The sequence below is a fragment of the Lissotriton helveticus genome, chromosome 10 (assembly GCF_964261635.1).
Source record: "Lissotriton helveticus chromosome 10, aLisHel1.1, whole genome shotgun sequence".
NCBI classification, from domain to species: Eukaryota; Metazoa; Chordata; class Amphibia; order Caudata; family Salamandridae; genus Lissotriton; species Lissotriton helveticus.
In genome coordinates, this window is record NC_136071.1 from 140977328 (window position 1) to 140991374 (window position 14047).

The 14047-nt window shown below is 43.1% G+C and overlaps 1 protein-coding gene across 1 annotated transcript in view; it reads right to left on the reverse strand.

The window, feature by feature from the left end:
* INTS1 (integrator complex subunit 1) overlaps positions 1-14047 on the reverse strand; it is a 526883-nt gene that overhangs the window by 79720 nt on the left and 433116 nt on the right. The window contains 2 exon segments of the mRNA XM_078664951.1: positions 6618-6810; positions 7179-7312. Of these exon segments, the coding sequence (XP_078521077.1) occupies positions 6618-6810; positions 7179-7312 (327 nt within the window).

Consider the following 14047-nt stretch of genomic DNA (forward strand, 5'->3'; position numbering starts at 1 on the left):
ATGCACCTGTGCTCACACCACTGGCATTGAGCACCCAGCTAGAGGGATGACTGATGTATGCCAGGGCAGTGAGTTTGCGGGCATGGCACACAGGGATGTGTGCCATGTCGACTCTTTGTTTAGTTCTGTAGCTATGCACTCACCCTGCAGTGTGTGGGTACCAAGGTACAGGGCCCCTAAGGGTGGCACAATAAGTGTTGCAGCCCTTAGGGGTCTTCTCTGGTCACCATGGGATGGATGGATGGATGGATGGGTGTATGTATATATATATATATATATATATATATATATATAGATATAGATATAGATATAGATATAGATATAGATATAGATATAGATATATATATATAGATATAGATATATATATATATATATATATCTATATCTATATCTATATATATATATATCTATATCTATATCTATATCTATATATATATATCTATATCTATCTATATCTCACACTGAAGCGGCGTTCCAAACGAGCACTCGGGTCTAAATAAACCGCAGGGCTACTGCAATGTTTCCAAAGTAGGTAGGTTTATTCACTCCATAAACCAAACGTGGCGCATTTCACGCTCCAAAGAGCGCTTGATCACACAATCCTTTAAAAATGAACTGCCACCAAAGGAGGAGCACTGAAGCCCCCTATTACGGAAACACGCAGGGGAGATGCGGTAGCTACAAATCACCTCCGCTGACACGGCCTCTGAGGAGATGCAAACAGCGGCATCAAAAAACGTCAGGCCATGGACTTCAAAGGGATTTTAAGCTGCCTGCTTGGTTTAAATAGAGTTGTTACTCACCTGCAGTGCTGTGCGGCCTCAAGCTTCTGGGCGTTTTTGGAATATATACATATTATATATATACATATACATATATATATATATATATACATATATATATATATACATATATATATACATACATATATATATATATATACACATACATATATATATATACACATACATATATATATACACATACATATATATATATATATATATATATATACACATACATATATATATACACATACATATATATATATATATATACACATATACACATACATATATATATACACATACATATATATATATATACACATACATATATATATATATACACATACATATATATATATATACACATACATATATATATATACACATACATATATATATATATACACATATATATATATATATATATATACATATATATATATATACATATATATATATATATACATATATACATATATATATATATATATATATATATACATATACATACATATATATACATCTCCTGGGGCCCCACACTGCAGGGCGGGCTACATAAAGATAAAGATATAGATATAGCCTTACCACCCAATACCCTTATCTGCCCTTAAACCCTAAAAATACCATATCCAACCCTAAACTCTAAAAACACTCATACACCCAATACCTCTACCCACCCCTAAAAATAGCCTTAACACCCAGTCCCCATCCCAGACCCGAAATATATATATATATATGTATATGTATCAATCACAAAACTGCTTAGAGGAAGAGGCTGCATTTTTACTGCTTTGACACCAGAGGACACAACGCAGGAAAAGTGCAGCAAAAGCCAGTGTTTTTTGGTTTCTACTGACAAGCAAATATTCCCTTTGGTTAGGTTTTATCGGTTATAATTGGCTTTAACTGAAGAAAAAAACTAAATATATCCTATGCAACAAATTTCCTTGGAGCAATCTGAATCTTATTCTCATTGATAATTCCCTGGGGTGTGTGAACACTTCATCCCATATCAAGTCTTCGATTTCACCTAGGTCTGCCTACCAATGAGCTCTCAACGTAGCTATCATCAGCTATGTGTATCATCAATGTTCTCTACATTGAGGAGATTGCCATCTTCACCATGTAAATTTCAAATAATCTGCTTTCCAAAGGTGTCTCTTCTGGTATACCTACATTGCTTGGTATACATTGGCACAGTGCATGTTTAAGCTGCATGTATTTGGAAGCCAAAGATTTCTCTAGTATAGACATGGTTTGTAGCTGCTCAGAGGTTGTGATCCCCTTATTTTCCTGGACATTCCCAATGTAGATATGCCTGATGGTCGCGGAATAAGAAGTTGGGAATGGCTACATAATGGAAGCGTGAATTAAGAGGAAGAGTGAAGATTAAAATCTTAAACACGTGAAACACGAATCCGGAGATACGGCAAGAACATTGGTGGGAATTTGAAGAGGAAAGAAGCAGAGATTTGATTTGACCTGCGGTCATATGTTATGTAGGTAACATTGGGCCGGGTGATATAGCAAGTTGACACCAGTGTTAATTGGATTAATCTTGATGGGGGCCATACAATTCGGATCTGGATAGAAGACTTTTCGCCAGGGTCCAGGGATTTTTCAATCTACTAATCAGGCTATAAAGTTTCATAGGAATATCCTATTCATGCAGGTTTTGCTGATCCCTGGGAGCTGTGCATAGTGTGTTGGTATCTGACAAGGTCCTGATGAAGGTGGTTTAATCCCTTTTTATACCACCGAAACGCACGTCGACCCTTTTGCTGAGCCTTGCGCTCGAAATTTTTTAAAACTGTGTTACGCAGAGGTTCCGCTGGTCATCTGGTTGCATCTACCATGTACAGATTTAAGGTGTATGAAGTATTGTGAATGTGTGAATGTGCATGATTGGGTATGAGATGTATGTATTTATTATACACAGTCCAGGGACATTATTGATTGTGTTTTTGAATAGGCATGTTTAAATAATATGAATTGTAAATGACTATATTTATTTTTGTATTTGTTAAATTTTTTACTTTGAAAAAATAGATAAAAGAAATGAACAAAAAAAGTAAGAAATGAAGTTAAAAGAAATGACGTGATATGGAAAAAAAAAAGATAATGGGAAAAATAATTTCTTTGTTCAATTCACTGTTGTGAGAGACTATATATTAATGATTGATAAGAACTACATCTGATTGTAAAGTATATGTAGACTGTGAGGGAGGATAATTAGCAGTGATATGCCTGTATCCCCCAAGTTCTTAAAGGTTGCCAATGTTGTTAGATCCTCATATCTATTTCCCATCCAGAGCTTGGCATTTTGTATCCTTTTTAACCCCACTTCACTAGTGACTCTGCCCCACATTTCCAAGCCCAATTATGTGGCAGTATGGCAGATAGTAGAGCATGTTTATTAAGTTTAGTAAAAGTATTTTTGGCAGATACTTTATCTAATCACAGACTTATTTATTTATTTATTTATTTAATTTGTATAGCGCTACAGCTACCCACCAAGGGGTTTCCCGGCGCTAGTAATTCAGAAATGCGTATTTTGCCAGTCAATATCAGATGTTAAAAAGCCACGTTTTTAATGCTTTCCTAAACTTCACATGGCTGACTTCCGAACATAAGGAATGAGGCATCTTGATCCAGAGGGATGGGCCTAAGAAGGCAAAGGATCTTCCCCCCATCCGTGATAATTTGATTTTGGGAATAATGAAATTATTAGCGGTTGCTGATCTAAGAACTCTCGAAGGTAAGTAAGGATGCACAAGGTTCCGCAGATATTTAGGAGCAGTTCCAGTTGAAATTTTGTGCATAAAGCATAGGGATTTAAACCTAATCCTATTTTCAATTTTCAACCAATGAAGGTCACGGATGTATTTAGTAGTGGGGCAGGACATAGGGATTTTGAAAAGAAGTCTCGCCGCTGCGTTTTGTACTAATTGCAGCCTTCTGATTGTAGCTTTCTTTGCCCCTAGGTACAGCACATTACTATAATCTAGCCTTGAAGTAATCAAGGCATTGATGACAGTTTTTTTGGTGCCATCAGGGAGCATCCAGCAGATCTTCTTTAGCCATTTTAAGACTGCAAAACATGTAGCAGAAGTCTTAACGGCTTGCTGGTGCATATCTAAAGATTCGTCAATGATGACTCCCAAGTTACGTGCCTGTGAAACAGGTATAGGAGGAGGGCCCATTTCAGAAGGCCAATGTTGTGGTCCCCAGGCCTCTCTATTTTTTCCAAGAATAATTAGCTCCGTTTTCTCGCCGTTAAGCTTAAGAAAATTATCCTGCATCCATCCAGCGATCTTACCTAACCCTAATTTACCTCACCTTAACTCCTCAATTTAACTCCTCACCTTCTCAATATATCTAGGCCCCAGAATAGATCCAGAAATTCTCAACCAATTGCTCATGTATGGGGAAAGATGGCATAATTGGACTCCGTGGCAGCCTAGCAACACCTCTGGAAGTGACCGTGTGGAGCCCCATACAGGCGCTGCCCTTGTGCGCGGACGTCAGTTCTTCTTGAATTCTTCCACGCTGCCAGATCAACTGTGACAAACTGGCGATAGCTGTGTGCCATCCTTTTTATATCACAGGAGTTCACTGCAAAGAAAGGGGAGGAATGAGGGCAGTGAGGACTCTTCGGTTAGTATCCACTAGAACAAGAATTAGAGAGGGAAGTAACTTGTCCTTCTGATGGATACTTCTATTCACAGATTTCTCAACTAACTTATGAATAGATACCCATGCAGAACCTGCCAAAAAGTGGATTGTCTGAGGAGTGGTCTCACAACAACAAGTTTGGCAGTATTGAACAGGTAAAACCGTCTTCTCTGCAGACTTAATTGTTGAGAGAATAGTGCTTTGTGAAAGTATGCACAGACTTTCCCTGAGCAGCCTGGTAGATGTCTAGTACCAGGACACAGCAAACTAAGTCCCTAGGCTCCTTATTGGCCTGGGTGCAGTGTGTTGTCATGCACAGGATGATCCATTGGGACAGGGTTCCTTTCTACTGAGCTTCCCTTTCTTAGCACCAGCAAACCCAGTACCCTCTGGAACACTCCATGAGTATACTGAGCTCTTCAAGTCTAAAGTTGGTCCTGTCAATTCCTGAATGTATGATTGACCTTAGAAAGGGTTGCATTTGGAGAGGGACCAAGTGTGAATCGGTGATGTTAAAGCCAAAGGTGTCTACGAGAGGTATAGCGGTTTATATTTGTGCGAGGCACAGAAGCTTGCTTGAGCTGTTGATCAGCCAATCGCCTAAGTAAGGGAATACAAGAATACCCCCTCATCTTAGATGTGCTGCAACTACCACAAGGCTTTTAGTGATGACCCTTGGGCTGGTATTTACTCCGAAAGGCAAGACTTTGAATTGATAATGATGGCCACTCACGACGAAGTGCAGGTAGCATTGGTGGGCTGGATGGATGGAGATATGGAAATATGCATCCTTTAGATCCAATGCTGTCATGAAATCGCCTTGCTGCAGAAGTGGTATGATTCCCTGCAGGCTCACCATGTGGAAATTCTCTGGCAGGATATATCAGTTGACAGGCCTGAGATTGAGGATTGATCAGAGTAACCGTCCTTCTTGGGGATAAGAAAGCAAAGGGAGTAAATAACCTGCCCTCAGTGTTGTAAGGGAATGGGTAGAATTGCTCCTTTATGTAGGAGGGCTCATACCTCCTCCTCTAGAAGGGTTATGTGATGTACTGCCAGTGCTGGAGGGAATCCTAGAGTTTACCCAAAATGTGTTGTGTTGGAGTTGTAGGGAGTCAGTGCTTAGTGGTGATAGTGGCCCCCTTGCCAGAGCCTTCCTTGCCTCTCTCTATTGTTGTTGACCTTTACCTGCCTTTTGTGTAACCTCTAGGAGTGTTGGGGTGGTAACCTTGCTGCTGCGGATGGTAAAATCTTGAGTCTGGGGAGGAGGTCTTCGAAATCACACAGTATTGCTGCCTTCAAAAGGCGCCTCTCTGGCTAGTGGTCTGGACAGCATCCATGGCCTTGGCCATATCCTTCTTACATTTTTCTAGTGTTTGGTCTACCTGTGGCCTTAACAAGCATTCTCCATCCCTCTTGAGGTGAAGATGAGTGGGAAGGAGCACAACTGAAATAAGTTTTAGATCCGGTCTCCTATTTGCCTACTGGGAATACAGCCATCAGGAACCCTTCATGTTGTGATGGAGAAGAGCTTAGAGGAGGCCATATCTCCTGGTTTCAGTGGTATAACACCGTGTGCTGTAGTCTTACTTTATTTGGAGTCTGCCCCTTCAAGGCCAGTGTAACTCGTAGTTGGGGGTGCACCTGTGTTGTACAGCCACCCTGAAATATAGATGGGGTAATTTGAAAGAAGCTTAACAGGAGTTGTGGGTGTACATGCACTACTCCAAGGTGTGGTGGAAGGGGACACTGGGACCTAGACTAAAACATACCCATTGCTCCAAAAAATAACCATGGTCTCCTGTAGCTCCTCCGGTGAGTGCTTAGGCTGCCTCATGTGGTACTGGTGGGTAATCATTTGTGGGCTATACACTCAACTGGCTGCAGTTGATACTGAAGGTGAGAGCTTGACCTCTCATGGCCGGCTCTCAACCCGGGCCTAGGGAGAAGTGAGGACTACTGTGCCTTTACATTTATATAGATTCATGTTACAAGAAATTCAAATGTATGGCATTAAAATGTTGTGTTCTAGCTAAAAGCTCAAGCTAAAACCACATAGTAGTCACAGCGAAAATCTTACTACAACTGGGGGAGTAATCCCTTCCTAAACAAAAATGTGATGTCTTTTGACAAGCAAAGTTGAAGGCTCCTTACCTGTAGAATGCCGATGATAGAGAGGAGACAATCCCACAGAGGTTGCTGGTGTTCAGCGTTGAATACCTGTGGCTGTAATAGTTCTAGGATACCCAGAACATGGGTAAAGAAGGTTAGATGGTTCTGCTGTCGGAAATCCGGAAAATTGAGGTGTACTCTTCCATGTAACAGGGCAGCGATCATTGGTAGGTGCCTGCACAGAAGCATTATATTTACACTTTGATACACCATACACAAAACTATTTTAGGTGGAGAAAAGCAAAGTAACTGCAAGCATTTTGCACAAGACTGTGCAAGACAAAATGTCCATGGCTATCACATCAACAATATGCTTCTGTGGCCAACAGATGTGCTGCAGCTATATTTACAGCATAAAGGGTTCCAAAATCGAGTAGGAGGACAACTGAGAAGTTACAGAAACTTATGATTTTACAGAAAAGAAGTCATTCAATTTGCCAATCTTCAAGCCAGAAGTTCTGTCTCACACAAAATAAAAAGCTGTATTGTGGTACCAGAGAAGGCTATTGCTGGGTTAAGTACAGAAGCAGGAAAACTACCTACCTCAGCAGAAGGATGGGGTGAGCCACTGCAAGCTTCCTGCATGCCATGTTAGCATCTGACATACGATTCTCAGCTACTTTTGAGTCAGTAGTGTCAGCCAGGAGGGTTATAAATCTGTGAACAAGAGCATCCAGCTACAAGTGGAATACAAGAAAACACAAATTAAGTAGTAGAAAGTAAATAAATGAATTATAATAACTCTGCCTACATGCCCACAGAGTTTCTTGCAAAATAATTATATTTACTCAAACATCTCCTATTGGTAAACCCACACTGACGCCGGTGTTGGATTTGCCAATACATGCACCCAGAGGATACCTTAGAGGTGCTCCCTGAAAACCTACCAGCCTCTGGTGTCTTTGCTGACTGGTTTCTGCCAATCTACCACCCGAGACACTGTTCTGACTTCCTAGGGTAACAGCCTCTGCTCTCAGGAGACACAAAACAAAAGCCTGTCTGGGAAGAGGGTGTAACACACCTCCCACAGGATGACCTGCTGATTAGCCTTTTTTGGGCAGATGCGAAATACGGCTCTACCTTAAAGAAGCCAACCCCTTTGTCCACTGCCCTCTTGGCACTTGGGCAGGCAGGAAAATTAACTAGGACAAAATGGGTGGATGTGTATCCAGATGTCATTGGAATACAACATCTTTGTTAAAATACCCCTCACACACCAAAAGGGCCCTTGGTGTCATGCTTCATCATCGGGGTCTTCCCGTCCCGCTGCGGGGCGGGGCAGTGCTGCGACAAGCGGATACGCCGGAGCACCTTTTAGATGGAGGTGCTATGTGTTGGGAGTGAGTGTCAGTTGGGTCAGGGGTGATATCTGGTGTAAGTTAAAAAATACCTGGCCTAGTGGAAAAAAAGAATTTTATTAAACACTGGCTGGTATTATTAAAAGAAAAAGTGAAGCGGAGAGATAGAGCAGGTTAATGGGCTCTCTCTCCTAAGTGGGTCAACATGTTTCGAGGCACCGGGCCTCTTCGTCAGGACCTAGGGGAGATCCCCCTGTCACTCACTAATGTATTCTCCACAAAGGTAGAAAAAAAGTGTATGTACAAAAAAGTGAAAAAAACTATGTGAGTAACTACCAATTAATAATTACAACACATCTATACTACCACACTAATAATGTAGTATGCCTGCAAAATAAGAGTAAAAGATTAAAAATGCGCCGATCCCAAAGTGCGCTTAGCTCTAAATTACCTGTAAAGGAAAAAAAGAGAGAAACACACACAACAATATTCTCAAATATGGGATCCAGTGTACACATTGAGGATTATTGAAGGGTTCCTTCAGCACTCACACAGTCAGTCACACACCGAGTAGGTAAACTACATAGATTCTAAATAACCAGGGGTTGTAGATAAGGAAATGCATACTTATCAAGAGAGGGATCAATGCCTCATGAGCCAGCATAAGACTGAAGGGTATGATGGGGTATCAACTGCAAAGAAGGAAAAAATGGATATACTGTGATCCTGCCTTAGAAGTGGTATAAGGTAACTCAACTAGGTTGAGTAGGAATAGAAATGCAGGTATGGTCCTCCTCGAGACGGCTATGCCGTACTTACTGTGCCCCTAGCACGATTGTGCTTCCTCCTTCGTCCGCGGCTTCCGTGGATATGAAGGGGGTAGTGGGCGGTGTGTTTATATACTCAATGGTAATTGGATAATTGATCTATTACCCTTGGCGGGAAGATCGCCAGGTATGTGTGGCCAGCAAGGGAAATACGGGGGCGGCCATGTTAGGATGGTTAGGTATAGCCACAAGATAATGGTTCCTTGGCTGTGGTGCTCGTAGAACACCGATCATGGGTACTTTCCTGGAGTTCAGATCTGGTTAAGGGTGAGCAAGTAGCCAGACCGGGAGGAAAAACACCGCAGCGGCGCCCGGCGCTGTGCGGACTGTCTCTGCGCATGCGCCGGAGTTAGTGCAATACCGCGCATGCGCCGGAGTTAGTGCAATACCGCGCATGCGCGCGGGGCAGTCACTACAACCGGTGCGCATGCGCAGCGTGCTTCCCTAATAGAACAAATGATTTCCCCAGCGTTAGCTCCAATCGGAACAGGGATGAAAGAAAGAATACGTGCTTTGATGAACACATATACTAATAGTTCTGATAAGTGGGTTTTAGCAGAAAAAGTGCGATGTATACGCAGCCTCAAGGGGTTTGATTTAGGAGGACGTTTATAGGAAATGGAGGAGGGGATGGTATCCAATAATTATGACATGGTCCCATATAAGTACACCATTCAACAACCTGGTTGGCTAGAAGGGGTTTAGAATATATAAGGGGAGCATGTAATAAGACAGTGTTGCAGGGGCCTTTCTTTCAAACCAGGAAAAGTTTTTTTATATACATACAGGACAGAACGGAATCCATTACTTTGCAGATAGTGGTGTCTGCACTGTCATAAGGCACAGCACGCCTTACGTGTGTAGTTGGGACCACGGGATATCATCGTTCAGGCCAGTGCGATGTGACCCCAAACGGAACACCCAACGTTGTTCTTTTGATAGAAGCTCTCTATCATTGGGGAAGATCTCAATAACAGTCCACTTTAGATCATGGACACTGTGTCCCATGGTAGAGAAATGGGCAGACATTTTTGTAGATGACCTGTTTCAACGTACATTGCTGCGGTGTTCTCCCATGCGAATTTTCACGGGTCTGCTGGTCATTCCTACATACTCCTTGTTACACGGACATGTGATCAAATACACTACATTGCGACTGTTGCAATTCGTGAATGCACGTTGCTCCCATGTAGAGTGGTTAGAAAAGGTGATACTCCTACTCTTCTTCGTGTACTGGCAGGATACACAAGACCCACAGGGGTGGTGTCCACTAATCCCTGCCACTCTAGGGGGTTCAATTGCACCTGTTGATCTCGGTCTTGTGTGTACCAGAAGATCTTTTAAGTTCATTCCCCTCCTATGTGCAAACATCGGTTTAGGAAAGTCCAACTGGCCACACGATAAAACCCTCCAATGTTTGTTCACGATTTTCGTGATCTGGTTGGAGTTGGTGTTATAGGTGGTAACGCAAATCGGGCGTGGATCTGGTTCTTTTGCTTCAGTGTCGTCCAAGAGTGCTTCCCTGTTATTATTGCGTGCACGTTTCAGACCTTTCCGGACAATGTGTGCCGGGTATTGTCTGTTCAGGAGTTTGCTCTCCAGGTCTGCAGCTTGAGTCTTAAAATCGTCTATGCTGCTACAGTTGCGCCGTAAGCGGAGAAATTGTCCGTACGGAAGGTTCTCACGTAGGTGGCGCGGATGAAAGCTACTGTACAGAAGTAGACTGTTCTTAGCTGTCGGCTTGAAATGAGTGCTAGTTTCAAGTTTGCCTCCTTTGGGAAAGATGTTCAAGTCTAGAAACACTAGATTTTCGTTGGAAGCAGTGTGGGTAAATCTCAAGAACTGATCTTGCTGATTGAGCCAGTTCATGAAACATGTAACCGAGTCTAGGTCTCCCTTCCAGATGACAAAAATGTCGTCTATGTATCTCTTCCAAGTGAGTACATGGTGCCTATAGGGATTGCTCTGGTCCAGGATCTTGGTGGATTCCAGATGATGGACGTAGAGGCCTGCCAGGCTGGGGGCACAGGTGCTCCCCATACTGGTACCGTGTCTTTGGAGGTAGTAGGTATCCTCATATTGAAAAAAGTTTTTTGTGAGGGTGAGAGAGATGCATTCGAGGACCACTTGTCTGGGGGTGTGGTAATCCCATGGAGTGGAGAATAATACTTCCTCTATTATTTCGAGGGTTTCTCTATGTGGAAGACTTGTATATAGACTCTCCACGTCAAGTCCCACAAGGAGATCGTGTTCAGGGTCAAAAGGGACATCCTTGATCAATTGAAGGACTGCTTTGGTATCCCTCAAGTAGGTATCGGTTCTCTGCACGATAGGTCGGAGGAAAGCGTCTGCGAACTTGGATAGTGGTTCCAAAATGGAGTCTATACCCGACACTATCGGACGTCCCGGTGGATAGGGGGCGTCTTTATGTATTTTGGGTATGGTGTAAAAATACGGTATTTTCGGTTTGTCTTGGGTCAGGAACTCACTTTCCTTTCTGGTCAGCCAATCGTGTGCTCTTGCCTCCTCTATCATTATCTGGATCGAGATCCTCACTTCCTCTGTGGGATCTTCTCTTAATAGCTGGTAATTGCGTGCATCATTCAGTAATTTTTTGCATTCCCTATCGTAGTTAATGTATGTCTGTACAACCGTTGCCCCGCCTTTGTCGGCTGGTTTTATCACAATTGTCTGGTTATTGGCAAGTTCCTGCAGTGCAGCCTGTTCTTGGCGGGAGGTGTTCCTAAAGGGGATCTTGTCACTGTTCGGTAAATTCTCAAGATCTTCCATTACTGCTTTTTCAAAAGCCAGAAGTTCTACAGGTATGGTGGAGTCTAGTGGGGTAAAAGTTGACTTTTTCTTCAACCCTGTGTCGGACTCCTCAATACCTATGTTAGTAGTATCCTGAAAGAAAGCCCGAAGTTTGAGTTTCCTCATGAATTCTTTCATCTCGTGGCAGACTTTGAATTTATCCATTTTATTCGTGGGTACATAGCCTAAACCTTTTGACAGAACCTTCACTTGGTCTTCTGTGAGGTCTTGGTCCGACAGGTTAACTACTAGGTTCCCCGGCTGGTGGAGGCTGTTTGGCTCCGAGTTGCTACACCCGGGGCGGTCTCTGGAGGTTGGTTCCAGTGGACCTGATTGCCTTTTCGGTTTCTTCCCCTTCTGGGGCCTCGGCGCTGGCCTAAAAAAGGCTGCTGCCCATAGTAGTTGTACTGGGGGGCTTGTGGGTCCCAAGGTTGGAAAGGGTGATTCATGAAGGGTGGAGCCGGTGGGTATTGCATATATCCCGGGGGTACCTGGTATGGTATCCACCCTCTTCCGCCCCTTGGAAATTGCCCTCTGAAGGAGGGTTTTCCTCTGTTTGCACCCTGATTACTATTTCTACTAGAGTTGGAACTATTCGAGCTGGTGTCAGAGAACTTGGTGTCCTGATCACTGTCTTGACCTCTTGATACATAGTCTTTCTTAATGTATGGGTAGATCCGCTCATGTGTGAACTCCTCTGTGTCTTTTTTATGTTTTTTACTTTTACTTTTTTTCAGAGTGAGTTCGAAATCGGTCATTTCTTGGTTCAGTTCCTCGAGTCGTTTTTTCAGGGCAGTAGGGGATAGATAGCTTTTGATCTTAACTTCTAGTTTAGAAATTTCAATTTTCAGTTCTTGGGTCAGCTTGGTTGCTGTCTTCACAATGAGAACCAGCCAATCTCTGGTGCATCTCCAGCTGATCAAGGACCAGTCTCGTTTGAATTCGAGGTCATGGGTAAAGATGAAAGGTTCGTTTTTAACTATTAATCCTGCGGGGGCTGTCTTGGATTTCAGATACTCCGACATAAATAGACCGTGGAGGGCCGTCTTGATCTGTGTTCTTCTAAGTACAGCCAGTTCGTCCCAATCACTATCGTTCGTGCATGGTTCGGTATTGCTTAGCCCTTCAAAAGGGCGGAGCGTGGCTAGAATTCTGTCAACTTCCTCATCGTCAAAAGTGAGGCCTCCTGCATCCTCCATGATGAATGGCTACTTAGAATGAGTGTGTGGTGACTATGTGTGAGTGTTTTAGCGGTGATGTGCGTGAAAAGAATAAAGATATATAGACACAGGGCAACCTAATTGGGTGCTATGTGTAGATCCAGAACTTCTGGTGTCTCGGTCAACTCGAGAGAAAAAAAGACTCCCACAGCTGCACGCTGTCTAAAGACTAAGGAAATCAAGGGGGGGAGTGCACTTGATTTCCTTAGTCTTTAGACAGCGTGCAGCTGTGGGAGTCTTTTTTTTTTTTTTTTTCTCTCGAGTGAAAAAACGACTCGAGGAACTGAACCAAGAAATGACCGATTTCGAACTCACTCTGAAAAAAAGTAAAAGTAAAAAACATAAAAAAGACACAGAGGAGTTCACACATGAGCGGATCTACCCATACATTAAGAAAGACTATGTATCAAGAGGTCAAGACAGTGATCAGGACACCAAGTTCTCTGACACCAGCTCGAATAGTTCCAACTCTAGTAGAAATAGTAATCAGGGTGCAAACAGAGGAAAACCCTCCTTCAGAGGGCAATTTCCAAGGGGCGGAAGAGGGTGGATACCATACCAGGTACCCCCGGGATATATGCAATACCCACCGGCTCCACCCTTCATGAATCACCCTTTCCAACCTTGGGACCCACAAGCCCCCCAGTACAACTACTATGGGCAGCAGCCTTTTTTAGGCCAGCGCCGAGGCCCCAGAAGGGGAAGAAACCGAAAAGGCAATCAGGTCCACTGGAACCAACCTCCAGAGACCGCCCCGGGTGTAGCAACTCGGAGCCAAACAGCCTCCACCAGCCGGGGAACCTAGTAGTTAACCTGTCGGACCAAGACCTCACAGAAGACCAAGTGAAGGTTCTGTCAAAAGGTTTAGGCTATGTACCCACGAATAAAATGGATAAATTCAAAGTCTGCCACGAGATGAAAGAATTCATGAGGAAACTCAAACTTCGGGCTTTCTTTCAGGATACTACTAACATAGGTATTGAGGAGTCCGACACAGGGTTGAAGAAAAAGTCAACTTTTACCCCACTAGACTCCACCATACCTGTAGAACTTCTGGCTTTTGAAAAAGCAGTAATGGAAGATCTTGAGAATTTACCGAACAGTGACAAGATCCCCTTTAGGAACACCTCCCGCCAAGAACAGGCTGCACTGCAGGAACTTGCCAATAACCAGACAATTGTGATAAAACCAGCCGACAAAGGCGGGGCAACGGTTGTACAGACATACATTAACTACGATAGGGAATGCAAAAAATT